Source organism: Idiotropiscis lumnitzeri, chromosome 1, assembly GCF_059441095.1.
Source record: "Idiotropiscis lumnitzeri isolate Australia: NSW breed Sydney's pygmy pipehorse chromosome 1, RoL_Ilum_1.0, whole genome shotgun sequence".
NCBI lineage: Eukaryota > Metazoa > Chordata > Actinopteri > Syngnathiformes > Syngnathidae > Idiotropiscis > Idiotropiscis lumnitzeri.
The window spans coordinates 45,907,782-45,928,194 of record NC_142391.1 but is presented as its reverse complement, the minus strand read 5'-3'; the positions used below and the strand labels follow the sequence as shown (position 1 = coordinate 45,928,194).

Genomic DNA, 20,413 nt, shown 5'->3' with positions numbered 1-20,413 from the left:
CTCCACACCAGCAGACTTAACAACAACCATTTGCAAAAAAAAAAAAACAAACAAAAAATACTTATGACGACTTACGAAATGCTAACAGCTTTGCTACTATCTGCAAGAAGTAAAACTATTTGTGAATGTTTGCAAAGATTTATGAGCCCAAACGAAACATTTGCTACCCGTGCAAGCACTCGACTCTCTTTCATGTATGGCCTTTAGGCTGACCTATCATGGCTACCCCTGACAAAAATGGTCAATGAAGTAATGTAGTTTACTATTTTTGAGCCAGCTAAAAGAAAATCAAGATGGGTGGACCTGTCTGAAGTCATTCTTAGCTTTTCTTTTATTGACCTAAATTTTGTTATTTTCATCTGTGTTTTTGAGTTACAAAGTCCAAAGATAGGAAGATGATAAAAGGCTACTCAATGTAGTCCTCTCCCCCCTAAAAAAGGTCATTGAAACATTGTCTGTTTGTGATATGTGAGGGGTACCCTCCCCACGGCTTTGCAATGCAAGATAAAGTCGTTTGTGGAGTTCGTATTTCCAATGATTTGAATCATGAGATGAATTTGTTTGAGGTGCGCGCTCTCCCTTTGAGCTGTTTAGTTAATAGCTGCCTGTCAGATGACACAACCCCTTCCGACCTCTGTCTCTTTCGCTCAGCAACCGACCAATCAAGTAGGACTGGCCACTGCATTTTTTTTAATCTATTTATTTATTTGTTTTTTAGTGAAGCACATCGTTTTGCTGAGCTTACTACAAATCTGAACCCAGCAACATTGTCATTAAGTGGTACCAGTTACACAGGCCCTCTCACTTCCAACTTTAAAATGTTCAGCTCATTTCCCTCTTTTTTCCTTTTTTTAGGTCCCGGGCGTGGTTGCAGGGATTTCAAACTAAAAGCCTCAAATTATTATTATTTTTAAATATTCTTATTTTAATTTTTTTTATGATTAGAACCATTGCTGTTCAGCTCATTCATAGTTTGATGGGTTTTTTTTTTTTTTTCATAATTTCAAAAGACCATTGCAAATTTAAACTGTTAGTCAAGTCAAACTGTTCTTCTCATGTTACTTTTTTCCCCTTTTTTTTTTAATTACAAGTCAAAAAATACAATTTGGGAGTTTTACCTCTAATTATTTGGCTCATTCAAACCATTCCAATTTCACACTGTTCAGCAAATGCAGTTTTCAGACTCACAATAGTCTTCAGTCCCATTTCAAAATGTCTGCATTAATTTTCTGGTCGTATATATTATACAATCAAAGGGCTTGTGGAAAATATTTCTCTGTTTACAGGCATACTGTATTATCACAATCGCTAATGATCCATCCATCTATCCATCGAGCCGTTAATCAAGAGCCGCTTATCCTCACAAGGGTTGCAGGCATGCTGAAAACTATCAGAGTTGTCAATGGGCATCTGGTTGCCAGCCAATCGCAGGGCACACATAGCCAACAAAACCTTGCTCACTTGATCAACCTACCATGCATATCTTTGGAATGTGCAATGAGGAAACCGGAGAACCCGGAGAAAACGGTAATAATAGTGAATTAAATATAATAAATGTCTATCATTCAATGTTTGCAGTGGTTCTAAGAGTCTAAAAGTACCACATAAAAAATGGGTTCCCAAAAAAGTAAACCAAAAACAACAAACAAAAAAAGGAAACATGAGGCAGAGCTTTTGAGTTGCGAGAGCAGGAGCTGTAGTAAGGATTCCCAGACTTCCGTCTCCCAAGCCACTTCTGCCAGCTCTTCCCGGGGGATTCCAAGACCATGCCATGCCAGCTGGGAGACATAGTCTCTACAGCATGTCCTGGGTCATCCCTGGGGCCTCCTGCCCAAAACACTTCACCAAGGAGGCGTCAAGAAGACATCCTAATCAGATGTCCAAGCCACCTCATCTAGCTCCTCTCAACGTGGAGGAGCAGTGGCTCCTGAGGCTCGCTGAATGTGATTCTACAACTCGTATCGGTGTCTCTCCAATTGACCGAGCTTCTTATCGTATCTCAAAGGAGAGCCCGGACACCCTGTTTACACGTATTGTATGAATGATATACTGTACATATCTTTAACATTTGTTCAAAGACACTAGCCATAAAGTTTTTGTTTGTTTGTTGTGATGTTTTGTATGATTGTTTTATGCAAGTTGGCTTCAAACAATCACGTCATCAACCCATTGTCTTGCTCGTTATTCCGGAATAAGCTGGAAGTCAACGATCACATTTTCCAGGTTTGGTCACGTGATGTTCCACAAATAGCTGATTTGTTGTTTCAAATAGATCGTGATAAAGGAACGATTAATGTGCTTTTGACCTATTTCTGACTTGATATTCTGCTGTGATATTAAATAAAAAATGAATGCAACAGCTTTATTTTTTTCATTCTTGGTCTCAAGCAAGAACCCTGTTAGTCTGATGTAACATATTTGATCTTTTTCAGCCGAGATAACATTTATCCAGGATGTGGGGCACATGCCACTGAAGAGGTTCCCTCTAAGGTACAGTTCACATTCTATTACATTCATAGCCTGGTTGAGGTGTACCTGTTGAATCATCATGATTTATACATTCAGTCTTTCCAGAAGCAGCCTGCTTATTCCTTGCAGAAGAGGGTAGCACAAGCCTTTTTCAACATACAACTGAGCTATTTCAACACTTTCATTGGTGTGAATTTCTTTATTTAAAACCTCCTGTCAATGGTGTTTTTAAATGACCAATCGAGATTTTTTAAAAATTCTGTTTAGGTATTAATCATAAAACATCCAAATAACATATTTGGAAAAACAAGAAGTGCTCTTTCACAATAGCTCGTCGGGGCCCCGGCGGATGGTAAAGACCGGTGGGCGGAATTGCGCATCTCTCGAGCCGTTCTCCCCACCGGATGAACAATCAAAGAATGAAAGGTGTGTACGTGAATCGTAGTAATAAAATAATTAAGCAGGAAGTGTGTGCAAGCATCAATCTTACGAGTTGCTGAAAATACTCAGCTGGGATTAAATGTAGGGGAAAAAAGTTGTTTATTCAACAGACATTGAAACTGGAATATTAAAAAGACTAATACCCCAGATTCTTTTAAATGGTTTGTCCGGAGCGGGGGCTAAGCATAATTAACGGGATCCAAGTTCCTTTGTTGAGCGGCTGAGCCTAGTGACATTGAGGGTGACTGGCTAATGCAGAGCGTGAGCTAAACTAAGGTAAAGTTGAACTTGAACTTCATCAAACTTTTTAAAATTTTCTTTGGAATTCAGTTGTAAATATTTTTCTTTGTTTTGATTTGGTTTGGTTTTGTTGTTTTGTCACTTGAGTGTAAATATCTGTAAATGCCTTTTTCGCATGGGCAATTTTGGGGTAATCAAAAAACACTTGACTTCATTTTTTCGACTGTGCCATCATTTTCACAATCGAACCCGTGACATTTGGCGTCAGAAGTGGGATGACCAGTTGACAACAATGAGGACGGGGTCGGGCTGCAATAGAAATTAGAGGGACACACTCACAAAAGCATGAAGAAGGTGAAGGGGGTGCTTCTGATGCAGTTCTGGGGGGGTTCAAATGCAGAAGAGGAGCTGATTGCTGTCATGCGGACTGTGTTGCTCGATCGGCCCCTACACGTCCTCCACCCGAACGCTGAGCACCGGTTCCCCTCAAGGATGCGTGCTGAGCCCTCTCCTATACGCCCTGTACACCTATGATGCAGCCCGGCCCACGGTAACAACACCGTCGTCAAATTTGCTGACGATTACGACAGTGGTTGGTCTGATCTCGAAAGGTGACGAGGCAGCAAACAAGGAGGAGGACCAGAGACTATCGGCTTGGTGTGAGGACAACAGACTGCAACTCAACATTGCAAAAACAAAGGAGATCGTCATCGCCTTTAGGAGGAACAAGACTGTGCCACCCCCCCTCTACATCAAAGGCGTGTGTGTGGAGAGGGTCCACACATTCAAGTTCCTGGGAATACAGATCTCCGATGACCTCTCCTGGACACACAACACCACAGCAGTGGTAAAGAAGGTCCACCAGCGTCTGCATTTCCTGAGTGTCCTCAGGAAATTCAACCTGGACAAGAAGCTACTGCTGGCCTTCTACCACTCGTCCATCGAGAGACTGCTGACCTACTGTGTCTCCACCTGGTACAACAGCTGCACTGAGGCTCCAGAAGACAGTCTAAACGGCGCAGAGGATTATAGTCTGCCCTCTCCCCTCCCTGTCGGACATCTACACCACCCGGTGCCTCAGCAGAGCTCTCAAAATCGCCAAGGACAATACTCACCCGAACTCACACCTGTTTGACCTGTTGCCCTCTGGCAGGCGCTACAGGTGCATCAAATCAAAGACTAATAGACTGAAAAACAGTTTCTTCACGAGGGCCATCACCATTCTGAACTGTCACACACACACGACCACCCTTACCTTGCAGAACAGCGACGTAATGTGTTTTTATTTATCCACTTTCGTATTATTTTCCATCTCATTATTCTTTCATTTATCTAATTTAAATATTTGATTAAATTATTGTTGTATTGCACTGGAGAGCGGAGCTCTCTAATCTCGTTGCACACTGTACAATGTCAATAAAGGGATTTCTGATTTTTGATTCTGGTAGCTTTCTCTCATTGGTCCGAAGAGACCTAGTACCAACGCGCAGTGTAGACTACAGGAAACAGGATGACATTTTCTGTGTGTAGGGTGACAGAATCAGAATCAGAAGCGTCCCCTCTCCAGTGCAAATATAAATAATAAAATAAAATAAATAATAAAATGAAAAAATATGAACAAACAAAAAGAGTGTTGAAAAGGTGTACTGGGTGCCACATTATGTTGCAGTTCTACAAAGCAAAGGTAGTTGTGTGCAAGAGTTCAGCATGGAGGTCGCTCTCGGGAGCAAACTGTTTTTCCGTCTGTTGGTCCTTCCTTTGATGCACATGTAGCGCCTGCAAGAGGGCAACAGGTCAGGGAGGGGAGAGGGCAGCCAATAATCCTCTGTGCTGTTTTGACTGTCCTCTGAAGCCTTACTCTGTCTGCCTCAGTTAAGCTGCTGTACCAGGCGGAGACACAGTAAATCAGCAGGCTCTCGATGGACGAGTGGTAGATGGTCAGCAGCAGCTTGCTGTCCGGGTTGAATTTCCTGAGGACCCTTAGGGAGTGTAGACGCTGATGGACCTTCTTTAACACGGTTCCAGCGCCGCACGAGTGGCTACCTGTTTACAGCAGCGTGGCTCACTATTGAGCTTTTTTTGTGTGTTTTTTCCCTTTTCCCTGTTTTATTTGATTTCACCTCATCGCAGCAATGGACATCCAACTTGCGGTGGTTTTACTGCTGTTGGGGGCTGTTTTTTGCGCGATCGTGTCCGGAGACAAAACTCGGAGCTACGGATAGATCGTGTACTTAAGAGATCAGCTGTTAGCACTCCGTGCTAACCCCACGTCGGCTGCCGGAGGGAGAGACCCGATGTCCCCCGCGAGCTGAGGAGGAAGAGACGGGGATGTCGTGTGGGGGCTAAACGCCAGGCAAGGAGGCGACGATGCCACCCCGTCCTCCCGTCCGTTATTATGGGGAATGTCAGATCCCTCCCCAATAAAATGGACGAGCTAACAGCGCTAACCCGGCACGAGAGGATTGTCCAGGAGGCTAGCTTGCTGGTGTTCACGGAGTCGTGGCTAACAGAACTAACGCCGGACGCCGTCTTGGAATTGGACACCTTCCAAATCCTACGCGCGGACAGGACACTGGAGAGCAGTAAGAGGAAATGGGGAGAACTGGCTGTGTTTGTTAATGATAGATGGTGTAACCCTGGGCATGTAACTGTTAAGGATCAACTTTGCAGTCGGGACATTGAGCTGATAGCTGTTAGCATGGGTCCGTTCTATTTACCCCGGGAGTTCAGTCATGTGATCGCGGTGGCGGCGTACGTGCCACCCTCTGCTAACAGTGAGACAGCCTGTGACGTACTGACTGCAGCTGTGAGCAGGCTACAAACAGCACCTGTGAATGCCCTGCTCCTTATCTCTGGTGACTTCAATCATGCTTCTCCTTCCTCCTCTCTGCCTTCATTCACACAATATGTAACCTGCCACACCAGAGACAATAAAATATTGGACCTTTTCTATGCCTACACCAAGGAGGCATACACATAACTGCCCCTCCCCCCGCTGGGCAAAGCTGACCACAACTTGGTTGCTCTCCTGCCTGTGTACAAATCTCTGGTCAGCAGGCAGCCAGCTGTGACACGCACAGTTCAGCGATGGTCCGGAGAAGCCGAGGAGGCCTTGAAGGACTGTTTCAACACAATTGTGTGGGAGGTATTCAGCGAAGCCCACGGGGAGGACATTAATGGTCTAACAGACACAATTACAGATTATATTAACTTCTGCATGGAGAACACCATTCCCACCAGGACTGTAAGATTTTTCTCCAACAACAAACCCTGGATCACACCGGATATTAAAGCTCTCCTGAAGGAGAAAAAGAGGGCTTTTGTGTCAGGCGACAAGGACGAGCTGAAGAGGGTGCAGCGTCAGCTGGGAAGGAGGATCCGAGAGGGAAAAAAGTCCTACAGGATGCGGATGGAGGTTCAACTGCAGTGGAACAATGCCAGGGATGTCTGGAGGAGCCTGAAGACCATCTCAGGCCACGATCAACCAGGAAAGACCCAGAAGGGATTGGGGGGGCATCAGTGGGCAAATGAGTTGAACCTATTTTTCAATAGGTTTGATCAAATGCCTGACCCCGCTCAGGCTCCCCTGCTGCAGCCCCCACCAACCCCTCCTGCCACTGCGAACGAGACTCTCTCCCCTCTCTCTCCTTTCTTCTCTCCTCTCTCTCTCTCCACAGGCTCCAGTTCCCAGCCTCATCAGACAACCACCACTTCCTCCTGCTCAACCTTGTTCCTCACAACATCTCAGGGGAAGAACCAGCTGAGGAAGATGGTGAGGAAGGCAGCAGGCCCAGATGGGATTAGCTCCCAGCTTCTCAAATCCTGCGCAGACCAGCTGTGTGGAATTGTCCAGCACATGTCCAACCTGAACCTGAAGCTGGGCAGAGTCCCCCAGCTGTGGAAAACATCCTGCCTGGTTCCGGTTCCAAAGACACCCCATCCGAAGGAGCTCAACAACTTCAGACTAGTAGCACTGACGTCTCATCTGATGAAGACCCTGGAGAGACTGGTCCTCGTCCATCTGCGCCCCCTGGTCAGCTCCTCGATGGACCCACTCCAGTTCGCATACCAGCCTGGCATCAGTGTGGATGATGCCATCATCTACCTGCTCCACACTTCACTCTCCCACCTGGAGATGGCGGGGGGCACGGTGAGGATCATGTTCTTTGATTTAAACTGTGCCTTCAACACCATCCAGCCCACCTTATTGGAAGACAAGCTGGAGCAGGCGGGAGTGGCCCACCACCTCATCACATGGATCCACGACTACCTCACAAACCGGCCACAGTACATGAGAACACATGACTGTGTGTCTGACGTGCTCCTCTGCAGCATGGGAGCGCCGCAGGGAACTGTTCTGGCTCCCTTCCTGTTCACCCTCTACACCTCGGACTACAAATACAATTCCACGACCTGTCACCTGCAGAAGTTCTCTGATGACTCTGCGATTGTCGGCCTCATCACTGACAGTGACGATCGGGAGTACAGAGGGGTTAGAGAGGGTTTTGTGGACTGGTGTCAGCAGAACCGCCTCCAAATCAACGCTGGTAAATCCAAAGAGATGGTGGTGGATTTCCGCAAGCGTCGGCACTCTCCACCTGCACCAGTGAATATCCAGGGAACAGACGTTGAGAGGGTCTCAACTTACAAGTACCTGGGTGCTCATCTGAACAATAAACTGGACTGGAGCGACAACACAGACGCTCTCTATAGGAAGGGTCAGAGCAGACTCTTCCTACTCAGGAGGCTGAGGTCCTTTGGCGTTCGGGGAACACTTCTCAGGAACTCTATGACTCGGTAGTTTCAGCAGTCATTTTCTATGGAGTGGTCTCCTGGGCAGGAGGCATCTCGGGCCAGGACAAAAAGAGACTGGACAAACTAGTGAGGAGGGCCAGCTCTTTCCTGGGCTGCTCCCTGGACTCTGTGGACTCAGTGGGGGGCAGGAGGATGACGGCAAAACTGTCATCAATGCTGGACAACCCAGCCAACCCACTCAATGACACTCTTAGAACACTCCACAACTCCTTCAGTGATAGAATGTTACACCCTCGCTGTACCAAAGAGAGTTTTCGCCGCTCCTTCCTCCCGGCTGCTGTCAGACATTTTAACAAGAACATTAGGTCAGGCCTACAAACAAGCGGGCGTTAGTGCAATTGTGCAGTCCTAGGATGCAAAATCCACTACTACTGTACTTTCAGCCAATGGTGTACTTAAATATTGATCAATGATGTATTTTGTTTACCATTAAAGTATTCTTATTACAGTACTTTTTTATCACTGCAGTATTTCTACCATTGCAGTACGTTCACTATTATAGTACTTTTATCATTGCAGTATTTCGGTTCATTGCGGTTCAGTCTTGTTCCTCCTGAAGTTGATGACGATCTCCTTAGTTTTCACAGTGCTCAGCTGAAGATTGTTTTCCTCACAACGAGCCTTTAGTCTCTGGACCTCCTCCCTATAAGCGGTCGTATCTCCTTTTGAGATCATCATCATCATCTGTCATATTGTTAGTAAATTCGACGATAGTGTTGTTTCCATGGGCCACACGCCTCACATTGTGCTCCTCTTAAGTGAGTTGGGGGTGGGGGGAGAGGCATGGCGTTATGGGAGGGGTAGGGGCTGCATCTGGCTCTGTACCTGTGCTTGATGTTTGAATACACATGATCAAGAGTGTTTTCTAGTGATTAACCGATTATGGGCCGGGCCAATTATTGGGGCCAATATTGTCAGGTGTCGCCGGTCGGCGAGGAGAGGAGGGGGGAGGACCCAAAATGCGAGGAAGCAGGGGAAGGTGTAACTTAAAGGGAATTTATTGAACGGATCAAACGAGGACAAACAACGTGGCAGGGTGCAAAAACAATGAACGAGGATTAACAAAGGCAAATAAACGTGACTAAACTGGAACAAGGACAAAGAACAAAACGCGACGGGAACGAACTAAGCGGGGATATGAAACGGGACAGGGACAGGTGACAAGAGCTGGGGGCATGAACGAGAGCGAGGATAGTAGTGGCGTGCAGAATCGCCGAAGCGAGGGCAGCGATGTCGGGAATGAAGGGCAATGCACCGACGCTGAGCTGTCGGCACGGGGTGGTTAAATAGTCGAGTAATTAAGGGAGCAGATGGGAGTCAGGTGTGCGAGGCTAACGGGGAACAGGTGCGTGGCTGGTGGGGACGGAGTGCTGAGGGGACACGCCCCTACTCAGCTGACAGACGCGAAAACAACAACAAAACCCTGCCATGACCGTCACGGGTCATGACAGTACCCCCCCCTAAAGGGACGGATCCCAGACGTCCCAAAACAAACAAAAAGAAAATTGTCCAAAAACGAGGGTGGGCGGAAGGGGTCGGGAGGCGGGACCACGGCCAGCGTTCGAGGCCGGTCTGGCGGATGTCCGGGAGGCCAGACCAGCGAGTCCCTTCGTGGCCATTTAGGCGGCCGTCCGGGAGGCCAGACCAATGAGTCCAAGGGTGGCCATTCAGGCGGACGTCCGGGATGATCTGAACGCCACATGGAGTACGTTGACGAGGCTGAGACGAGAAGCGGCGGCGGGACGCCGGATGCAGCAAAGGCAGGAGCTTGGGGCGGCGGCTGGCCGGGCGCAGCCGAGACCGGAGCTTGGAGCAGCGGCGAGGCGGGCGCAGCCGAGGCAGGAACTTGGAGCGGCGGCGGGCCGTCGGGTGCAGCCGAGACAGGAACTTGGAGTGGCGGCGGATCGTCGGGTGCCGCCGAGACAGGAACTTGGAGCGGCGGCTGATCGTCGAGCGCCGCCGAGACAGGGACTTGGAGCGGCGGCTTATTGTCGAGCGCCGCCAAGACAGGGACTTGGAGCGGCGGCTGATCGTCGAGCGCCGCCGAGGCAGTAACTGGGAGCGGCGGCTGATCGTCGAGCCCCGCCGAGGCAGGAACTGGGAGCGGCGGCGGATCGTCAGGCGGCGCCGGGACAGGAACTTGGAGCGGCGGCTGATCGTCAACCGTCGCCGAGGCAGGAACCTGGAGCGGTGGCGGGTCGTCGTCCACCGCCGAGGCAGGAACCGGGAGCGACGGCGGCTCGTAGATCGCCGCGGAGGCCGAGACGAGAAGTGGCGGTGGGTCATCAGGCACCGCCAAAGCCGAGGCGAGCAGCGGCGGCGTGTCGTCGTCCCCCGCCGGTGCCGGAACCAGGAGCGGCGGCGGTTCGTCGAGCGCCGCCAATGCAGAGACGAGAAGCGGCAGCGGGTAGTCGTCCACCGCCGACGCCGGAACCTCGAGCGTCGGTGGGTCGTCGGCCACCGCCGAGGCAGGAACCTGGGACGGGCGCAGGACGTGCGCCGTCGGGTCGTGGACTCTGGGCTTTGGGCGGACGCACAACGTGCTCCGCTGGAGCGTGGGCTTGGGGCGGACGCACGACGTGCTCCGCCGAAACAAGGACTTGGGACGGACGCAGGACCTGCTTCGCCCGAACGTGGACTTGGGACGGACGCAGGGCATGCTCTGCTGAAACGTGGACTTGGGACGGACGCACGACGTGCTCCACTGAAACGAGGACTTGGGACGGACGCAGGATGTGCTCCGCCTGAACATGGACTTGGGGCGGACGCAGGGCGTGCTCCGCCGAAACGTGGACTTGGGACAGACGTACAACGTGCTCCGCTGAAACGAGGACTTGGGACGGACGCAGGATGTGCTCCGCCTGAACATGGACTTGGGGCGGACGCAGGGCGTGCTCCGCCGAAACGTGGACTTGGGACAGACGCACGACGTGCTCCGCTGAAACGAGGACTTGGGACGGACGCAGGATGTGCTCCGCCTGAACATGGACTTGGGGCGGACGCAGGGCGTGCTCCGCCGAAACGTGGACTTGGGACGAACGCAGGACGTGCTCCGTCGAAATGTGGACTTGGGGCGCTGGCAAGGCGCCGGAACGGGGCTCAGCAGCCGGCGGGGAGCCGGAACGGGGCTCAGCAGCCGGCGGGGAGCCGGAACGGGGCTCAGCAGCCGGCGAGGAGCCGGGACGGGGCTCAGCAGCCGGCGAGGAGCCGGGACGGGGCTCAGCAGCCGGCGAGAAGCCGGAACGGGGCTCAGCAGCTGGCGAGGAGCCGGGATGGGGCTCAGCCGCTGGCGGGGAGCCGGAACGGGACTCTGCAGCTGACGGGCAGCCGGAACGGGGCTTAGCAGCAGGTGAGGGGCCGGAACGGGCTCAGCAGCTGGCGTGGAGCCGGAACGGGGCTCAGCAGCTGGCGGGGAGCCGGAACGGGACTCAGCAGCTGACGGGGAGCCGGAACGGGACTCTGCAGCTGGCGGGGAGCCGGACCGGGGCTCAGCAGCAGGTGAGGGGCCGGAACGGGGCTCAGCAGCTGGCGGGGAGCCGGAACGGGACTCTGCAGCTGGCGGGGAGCCGGAACGGGACTCAGCAGCTGGCGGGGAGCCGGAACGGGACTCTGCAGCAGGCGGGGAGGCGGAACGGGGCTCAGCAGCTGGCGGGGAGCCGGAACGGGGCTTAGCAGCTGGCGGGGAGCCGGAACGGGGCTCAGCAGCTGGCGGGGAGCCGGAACGGGGCTCAGAAGCTAGCGGGGAGCCGGAACGGTACTCACCAGCTAGCGGGGAGCCGGAACGGGGCTCAGCAGCTGGCGAGAAGCCGGGACGGGGCTCAGCAGCCCGCGGGGAGCCGGAACGGGGCTCAGCAGCTGCAGTGGAAGCGGCGTGGGCTGCTGCAGCTGACGTGGTAGCGGCATGGGCTGTGCAGCGGACGTGGAGGCGATATGGGTTGCTGCAGCTGACCCGGGCGCAGCCGAGCCGGGGAGCCTGATCCCTATCAGCCTTCTTCATGTCGGCCAGCTGGGCCTGAAGCGAGGAGACCTGCTTCTCCACGTTCCTCTTGCCCTCCTCTTCTTCCTCCAGCATCTCCCGCAGGGCGTTCTGCTCATCCTCCTGCTGCCGCAAGCGAGTGGAGAGGCTCACCTTCTGACGAGTCTCCTCTTGGAGCAACTCCTGTGCATCCTGCAGCTGCGACTCCACTGAAGAAAGTTCTTTGCTGAGTTTGATGTTTTTGCCCTCGGCTTCAGTCAAAAGGCTGTTGACATTGTCCAGCTCATACTGCATTTTGGCCATCTTGCCAGCCATCTCCTGCCTCTGCTGTTCGCTCTCTCCAAGCTTGACCTGCAGCTCCTGAACCTGGGACTCCGCCTTCTTCCGACGGTGCTCGGAATCGGAGTTGCCTTGCATCAGAGTCTTTAGCTCGATCTGCACCTCGTCCCATTCGCTCTCGAGGACCTGCTTCGCTTTCTCCACTGACATCTTGTTCCGTTTGGCCTGCTCCAGTTGGTCATTAAGCGCGTCAAAGGCCTGGTTGTGTTTCTGTCTCTCCGATTCCAGATCCTCCTGCAGCTCAGCGATCTGAGCTTCCAGTTCCCGGATCTTCTTCTGGGCTGAGTTCTTGGCAGCGGCCTCCTCCTCAATCATTGCCAGCTGCTCCTCCTTCTTGGCCAAGTGAGCTTCCAGTTCAGCAAAGCGGGCCTGAAGTTCTGAAATCTGGTCGCTGAGTGAGTACGGGTTGCGCTGGGCGTCTAAAAGATTGTAGATATACTCAAAGTCGTCCTCGTGACCCGAGTCGACCAGAACGTGAGGGGCATGGTGCTCGAAATCATCGGCTAAATCGGAGTCTATGATGAGGTGGTGGGGATGACAGGGGGGTAGTCATTAATATTGCCAAGGGGAGAAGGGACAGACGAGGTACGAAGGGCTGAACCAACGGGAAGGGCGCGGGGCTGGTCGGCAGGCTGATGAGGGCGTGACGCCGCCGTGAGCTTCTCGCGGGGTCCTTTCTTGGTCGTGCATTCTGTCAGGTGTCGCCGATCGGCGAGGAGAGGAGGGGGGAGGACCCAAAATGCGAGGAAGCAGGGGAAGGTGTAACTTAAAGGGAATTTTTTGAACGGATCAAGCAAGGACAAACAACGTGGCAGGGTGCAAAAACAATGAACGAGGATGAACAAAGGCAACTAAACGTGACTAAACTGGAACAAGGACAAAGAACAAAACGCGACGGGAACGAACTAAGCGGGGATATGAAACGGGTTAAGGACAGGTGACAAGAGCTGGGGGCACGAACGAGAGCGAGGATAGTAGTGGCGTGCAGAATCGCCAAAGCGAGGGCAGCGATGTCGGGAATGAAGGGCAATGCACCGACGCTGAGCTGTCGGTACGCGGTGGTGGCAGATGGGAGTCAGGTGTGCGAGGCTAACGGGGAACAGGTGCGTGGCTGGTGGGGACGGAGTGCTGAGGGGACACGCCCCTACTCAGCTGACAGACACCAAAACAACAACAAATGCATGGGAGACGCGAAAACAACAACAAAACCCTGCCATGACCGACACGGGTCATGACAAATATTTGGCATTTTGACGATTATTGGCATCAGCCTTTTTTTTTAACTTTCAAGGCAGATAGATTAAAAGCTGGTTTAGTTTGGCTCGCTGCAGCACATTTCTCTCTCTCTCTGCTGTGCTGGTGGTTCTACCTGCAGAAGCAGATTGGGCCGCCCACAGCACCATCTGATTGGCTCCTTGTGCAGTGGGTAGCAGCCAATCAACAGTAAGCTGCTTGTCTGCTTTTTCACCTCGAGTCACACGCACTACAGGAGGCAACAGGCAACAAACTTTGCCGAAATTTTAATAATGTCTGTCTACTACAGCTCACAACTAAAAGAAAACTATTTGCCGTAGGAAACTATAAAGAGATGTTTGTTTTCATTGTTCTGTAAGAAATGCAGCTGAGCCTGGGAGCACCTTGCACTTTTTTTAGACTTTTAAAACTAAGTTGTCCATTTTGTAAGATCTAAATAAGCTTTAACATGTCAATCACAAAAGTTGTTTTATAAATGAGCTTAAAGAAAATTTAAATAAAGTTTTGGAGTCACTGTTTTTCAAAGTTTTGACATTTTACCCCTTTTTTCGACGAATTAATATTGGTTTCAAATATTGGTTATCGGCTTACATGACTGCTAATAATCAGTATTGGTCCTGAAAAAAGCCTATTGGTCTGTCGCTTGTGTTTTCTCCCCTTGTGGGGCACTTAACATGCTGGTGGAACTTTGGTCTTATTAAAGTCTACCGATACTAATGAATGCCATCAGGGTGGGCCCGCTGTTGTTTGATAATGACGCTCACGAGTAGCTAGAGTGCAGTGCTGGCATTAGTAGACAGCACTAACGATCACTACTGTTAGCTCCCTCGGGAGAAAATAAGGGCGATATTTAAAGGATATATACTCGATATCAGAGGAGGACTGCTTCTCTGTGATCAAGCTGTTATTGCAACAGTCCTCATGCACGTAAATACAGAGACCCCCACCCGGCTCTTACTGGTGTCTCTCGTGGAATCCCTGCAATGAAGCAAGCACCCTGCTAGCTGAATGCTGGGACCTTCAAGTTGATCCAGGATTCCGTGATGATGATCACTCTTACCCTACTGCGGAGCTGACTATTGTTGACTAACCTTTTTTGTTTACGGTGGGGATAGTGGTAAAGTTGCTGGTATCTGCCATCCTGGGGTGGGACTTACCTTTTGGACTTGTTGCTGGAGGCGGGGCCCAATGCCATTGATTGTGGCAAGGGGTTCTTGGCTCCTGTAACCACTCACAGCCAGGCCAGAGCTCCAAGTAAAGACATTGAGACTGATTTAGATTTTTTTCCAGACTTTGGACAGTAGTTTGTTTGAAGGAGGCAGTAAGGGCTCTAAGAAGTTGCGCCGCTAGCGCCGATTTGAAAAGGGTCTAAAATCCTGTGAACCAGAATGCAAGGAGAGAAATACAAAAGACATATGGGAGGTGCCAAGAGATATTTGGACCCTGCAAAGGGAGGATGACACTCTGAAACCATTATTTGCCATGGTGTTGGGGTGCTGGATATGGCACAGGGGACTAAATGTTTTTATCGTTGATAACAATGTATAGGATAGCTGATAGCGGGTCAAGCGCCTGATGGTTCAGATTTCCTGTCGAAAGATGGTCATGCGCCTGGCACATACTTTTCCTTGGGCAGGTCTCCTTGGTTGCAACAAAACCTATTTGTGCATATCTTCTCAGTTCTTTTAGCCTTCCTTGTATGCTGATGTTCAAATCTTCTGTAGAACCTTTTCTATTTGCCAGAAAACCTGCCTTGTCTGCCAGTCATACCACGCATATCTCCAACCCCTGCCTTTTATTTCCACACCATTTAGGCGTATAGCCATAGACATAGTTGGACCACAGGTGCGTTGTAGTGCAGGGCACCAATACATTTTAGTGGTCTGTGATTATGCCACCCCGTACCCTGAGGATTTTCCCTTGCGTCCTGTCACTGCACGCCGCATTGTCTTGTCCAGCCGTTTTCCAGATGATGTCATTACAGACCAGGGCACCAACTTCACATCCAGACTTCTACAGGTCTTCCATCGACAGTTGGGGATTTCAGCGATCAATACCACCATACCACCCTCAGACGCACGGCTTGGTAGAGCGCTTTAATGAAACTCTGAAAAAAATGCTTTTTTTGTTGCTGACAGAAGAATCGTCAACATCGTTGCGCAACAGCAGATTACAAAGGATATTTGAAAAAAAAAGAAACAAATTTGTTTTGTAGATAATTCGCCTTTCTGCTTTGCCCTATTCTATCGTAAAACAAGAGTTTTTGTGGGACACGACTGGGACCAATGACTGTTTGTTCTGTTGTTTGCTCACCAAGAGGTTACCCAAACCTCCACCGGATTCTCTCCATTTGAGATTCTGTAAAGCCCGTTAAATGGTAAATGGGCTGTCACTTGTATAGGGCTTTTCTACCTATGGTACTAAAAGCGCTTCACACTATTACCTCACCTACTTACTGATCTCATGCCATCAGGAGCAACTGGGGGTTCAGTATCTTGCTCAAGGATACTTCGAAATGGTCACAATGGCCAGGGATCAAACCCACAACCTCTTGGTTGGGAAACGGCCACTCTACCACTGAGCCACGCAGCCCGTTAGACCTCCTGTGTGTGCATGGCTGTGCGGTACCAAAACGGCTAATGCACACTCATGTCAGTTGCAACTCCCAGCTAACAACAGCACACCAGTGAGGGAGTGATGGAGTTCAACAGCGCTCTGTCACATTATCCCCTCCTCCATGAGGTTGGCGATGTGCCGCAACCTTGACAGAAAATCTGCCACAACATTAGACTTGCCAGCGCGATGTCGGATCTGGAACTGGAACGGCTGAAGGGAGAGGTACCAGCGGGTGAGACAGCTGTTGTTGTAGTTGTTGTTGAATCATCTCAGGCGCCTGAGGATATCCTTCAGAAGCGCTAGACTGCCTCGAGGTAGACGGACGAGCTCGTCCATCGATTGGCCTTGCTGCCGTTGGTAGCGGTTGATCTGTAAGGCGGGACACGTCAGCCAGAGGTGCTCCGCAGTCTCCTCCTCCTCGTTGCATAGTCTGCAGTTTGGGTCCTCCGTCTGGTTCGTTAGATGTTGCCACCTTCGGAGGGATGGATGGTGGCCGCTTCGAAACCGCACAAGGTCCGTGACTTCGGCTTTTGATAACTCGGCCTCCTTTTGTTCGTCCGGAGCTTTTTTGTAGACTTCCTTTATCTGTGGGTGCTCTATTGGTGGCGGTCGGCATTCCCTTCGTATGAGGGCACGGCGTGTTGCGATGTCTGCTGTAATTGGGGGTTGTGGCAGGGATGAGCCGAGTTTTGCTTGGGCATCGGCTAACTCGTTGCCAGGCAGGTTGCAATGGCCGGGGACCCATATCACCAGGAGGCCTTTGTCTTTTGAGATGGACGCGGCTTTTTGCTGGAGTGTGATGATTTCTGGGTCTGTGGGGAAGGGGTTGTTGATGGCTGTGACGAGTGACTTGCAGTCGCAGATAATTGTTGCGGACGACCAAGAGGTGGTTGTTAACCAGCGCAGAGCTTCAGTTAGGGCGGCTCTCTCCGATTGGAAGGAACTGCTACGACATCCCGTGGGGGCATGCCATTCGTGTACAACTCTATCTTTGGCCATGACGACAAGTCCAGCACCGCCATTCGTGGTGCCCTCGTGGGTTGAACCGTCCGTGTATAATTGGAAGTCGGGTGTAGGGAGTGCGGCAATGGTATCCGTGGCGGCTTGTAGTTGTTGCTCGGGGGGTATCGTCTTGAATGCAGGAGTAAAAATGGTGTCTATTGAGGGTGGGAGCTCCCATGGGGGTTGGTAGGGCCGTTTGTCGGGGGGTATTTGGGGGTTAATACAGAGACGGGTGAGGGTGGGCAGGTTCAGGTGCCGCCAATCAGCCTTTTTGAGTCGATGGTGGGTGGGAAGATGAAGGAGCTGGTTGCGGGCATCTGTCGCTGGGAGGTGCGCCCAGTCGTCCGCTTTAATAAGGGAGGAGGCTTGAAGCCCCGATGCAATTGTGGGAAGGTTTGCATCAGCCAGGATGGCTTCGACAGGGGTTGTTCGGACCTGGTGCATTATCGCTCTGGCTGCCTCAAGCTGTACTCTTTCGAGCTTTCCGATATTGGTGGCTGACAGCCAAGGGTACCAGGCGGGGGCCGCATACTCAGCAAGGCTGCGTTGCATGGCGGTGTAGACTTGGCGAAGATCCGCCTTGCGCCAGCCCCAGGTCGTTCCGGCGAGATGTCGCAGAAAGTTCGTACGTCGCGATATCGAGCGGCAGAGCTTGTTAACATGCTCCCCAAAGGAGAGCTGGCGGTCATAGGTGACACCCAGGAAGGTCGGGTTAGGGTTGCAGGACAGCCCCACCCCGGATATTGCAATATTGGGCTTCCATTTCGCCTCGGCGCTATCTAATCTGAAGAACGCCGTCTCGCATTTGGACGTGTTGAGGGTAAGCCTCGCCTCCTCGCTCCAGGCCACGACCTTGTCGACTTCAATCTGCAGCTCCTGTTCTACCTGATTCTTGTTCCTGCCGTTCTTTGCAATGGCGAGGTCATCCGCATATGCGCTCACCAACGTCGAGTCTTCAAACTTATCCAGTAAGTCGTTTATGTAGATGGTGAATAGCAGGTGTAAGTAAGTTTCGTATGTGAAAGGACCGAAACCTGGGGAAGGCCTTCCTTGAAGACTCTGCTGCGACCCTGTTGCGTCATTTATTCTCACGCGCGCTGTCCGGTTGATGAACCACAAAGCCAACCATTCGACAAAGCGTAGTGGGACCCCGATTCTGTTCATAGATGTCAGCAGACCTATCCGCCATACTCGATCATAAGCCCGGCTGAAGTCGAAGAATGTGACGACGGTGCGTTTGCGCTGCGACGACTGGAACCCATCCGAGATGAATTGGGATTGTCGGAGGCATTGATCGGTGGTACTGCGACCCTTTCTGAAGCCGGCCTGCCATGGGCTGAGGATGGTGTGTCCTTCGAGCCACCAGGATAGTCGGTTTGTAATCATACGCTCTAGGAGCTTGCCAATTGTCGAGGTCAGGGCTATTGGACGGTAGCTTCCCACGCTCGCTGGGTCCTTGTCCTTCTTCAGGAACGGAATTATTGTAGCGACACGCCATTCCTGTGGAACCCAGCCAGACAGCCAGCTGTGATTCATGACGCTCAGCAGTTCGGTTTGTGTGCTGGGGGTGAGGTGTTTAAGTAGGTCGGGGGAGATGCCATCTGGGCCGGCTGCTTTGTGTGGCTTAAGCTGCTTCACCGCCTTTCTCAATTCTTCTATTCGGAAGGGGTCCTCAATTTGTTGTCGAGGTGTGATCCGTCTACTACTGACAGTTGAGTGCAGCTCTCTGGCAGCTCTACGCATAGGTTTGTCGGTTTTACGTCCACTTATTTCGGCATATTCTTGAACAAATGCCGAGGCCTTCGCTCTGTCGCTTGCGTAAGTGGCACCATTATAGACGAGGGTTTTGCTGGTATTCTGTTGCCCTTTGCTAGACAGAGATTTCACCACCGACCATGCTCGCCTTGCGTCTTTCGTCTCCGTGATTTTCTGGAGATGTTTGCCAAAACGATTCGCTGTGACATCAGTCCGATCGACTGTCCGGGCTGTCGGCGTCCCTTCCACAAGAAATGCACTGGCCTGACTCGAGAACAGCAGAAGAGTCCACAAGGCTTCCTGTGCCGATTTTGTCGGGGGGTTGATGCCAAACCACGACGTCAGCCTACAGCCGCCCAGACCTACCGATGTTTCGTATGTAACACAAAGATCCGCAACGGATCCTCTCCCCTCACATGTCAAACCTGCAGCAATGTTGCTCACCGTACCTGCACGGGTATCTCGAGACAGCTGTTGTTGTCCTTCAGAGAGCCAATCCACGTCAGAGCGCGAGGATCCATCTCCAAGTCCAACTCTCTCCCCAGCAGATTGTATTTCAGGTTCTCCAGAACTCATTTGATGGCCAGGCCCTCCTTCTCCATAGTGGAATACCTCGTCTCGTGTGGAAGCAGCTTGCGGCTCAGTACAGCATGGGTTGTTCTTCCCCAGGGGCACCTTGAGTGATGGTTGTGAACTGTGGGACTCCTGTACCAGCTGGCCAAGCCTAAGAAGGACCTCATCTCCTTCTTTTTACGAGGGCGTGGGCAGCTGCAGAGATGGCCTGAACTTTGTCCACCTGTGGTCGAACTGCATCTCGCCCAAGCTGGTAGCCCACTCTCTTACCTACTGGCACATGCCGGGATTCAGTGTCAGGCCCACCTTCTGGATATGGTCGAGGACTCGCCCCAGATGTTGAAAGTACTGCTCCCAGGTGTCGCTGAAGACAACCACATCCTCCAAGTAGGCAGAACTGCAGTCCTCACACCCCTGCAGGATGCGGTCCAGCCTCTGGAAAGTGGCCGGTGCTCCATGGAGACCGAAAAGCATTATGATGATTTGTAAGAGGCTAGCCGGTGTCCGGAACGCAGTTTAGGGCCCACTGGATGGATTCAGAGGTACCTGCCAGTTGCCCTTGTGAGAGGTCCAGGGTGGTGATGAACCTGGCTCGACGGATCTTCCTCAGAAGATCATTGATCTGGGGTGAGGCATACAAATGTAAATGACTCGATAATATGTAGTTGAGCATACACAGCATATCCTGTATGTACATGCAACATACGGAATTATGTGTTCGTAGACTGCTTAGATTAGATATCTTGTACCTTGCGTCCCCCTGAAGTACATCTTTCTAGTTACGTACATGTTATGTTTTGTCTAAGCATGAATTGCCGCACGCATCAGTGCTGTGCTTCTGGCGCTACTTTACCATCATTGGCTCTGTGTGTAACTCATTGGGTAGTTTTTTTTTTTTGGGGGGGGGTTACTCTTAGACCTCAGAATGATTTA

General features: G+C 51.4%; 1 protein-coding gene across 15 annotated transcripts in view; it reads left to right on the top strand.

The window, feature by feature from the left end:
* Nucleotides 1-20,413, top strand: part of rad17 (RAD17 checkpoint clamp loader component) — a 72,005-nt gene that overhangs the window by 43,500 nt on the left and 8,092 nt on the right. For 12 of the 15 annotated variants that reach the window (XM_088303201.1, XM_088303184.1, XM_088303175.1 and 9 more), the window contains one exon: nt 2,433-2,490. In XM_088303201.1, coding sequence (XP_088159327.1) covers nt 2,433-2,490 — 58 coding nt within the window. Of the gene's footprint in view, nt 1-2,432; nt 2,491-2,565; nt 3,970-12,508; nt 17,309-20,413 lie in introns of those variants that run through there. The other 3 variants (XM_088303221.1, XM_088303229.1, XM_088303210.1) reach the window with 3 other exon arrangements.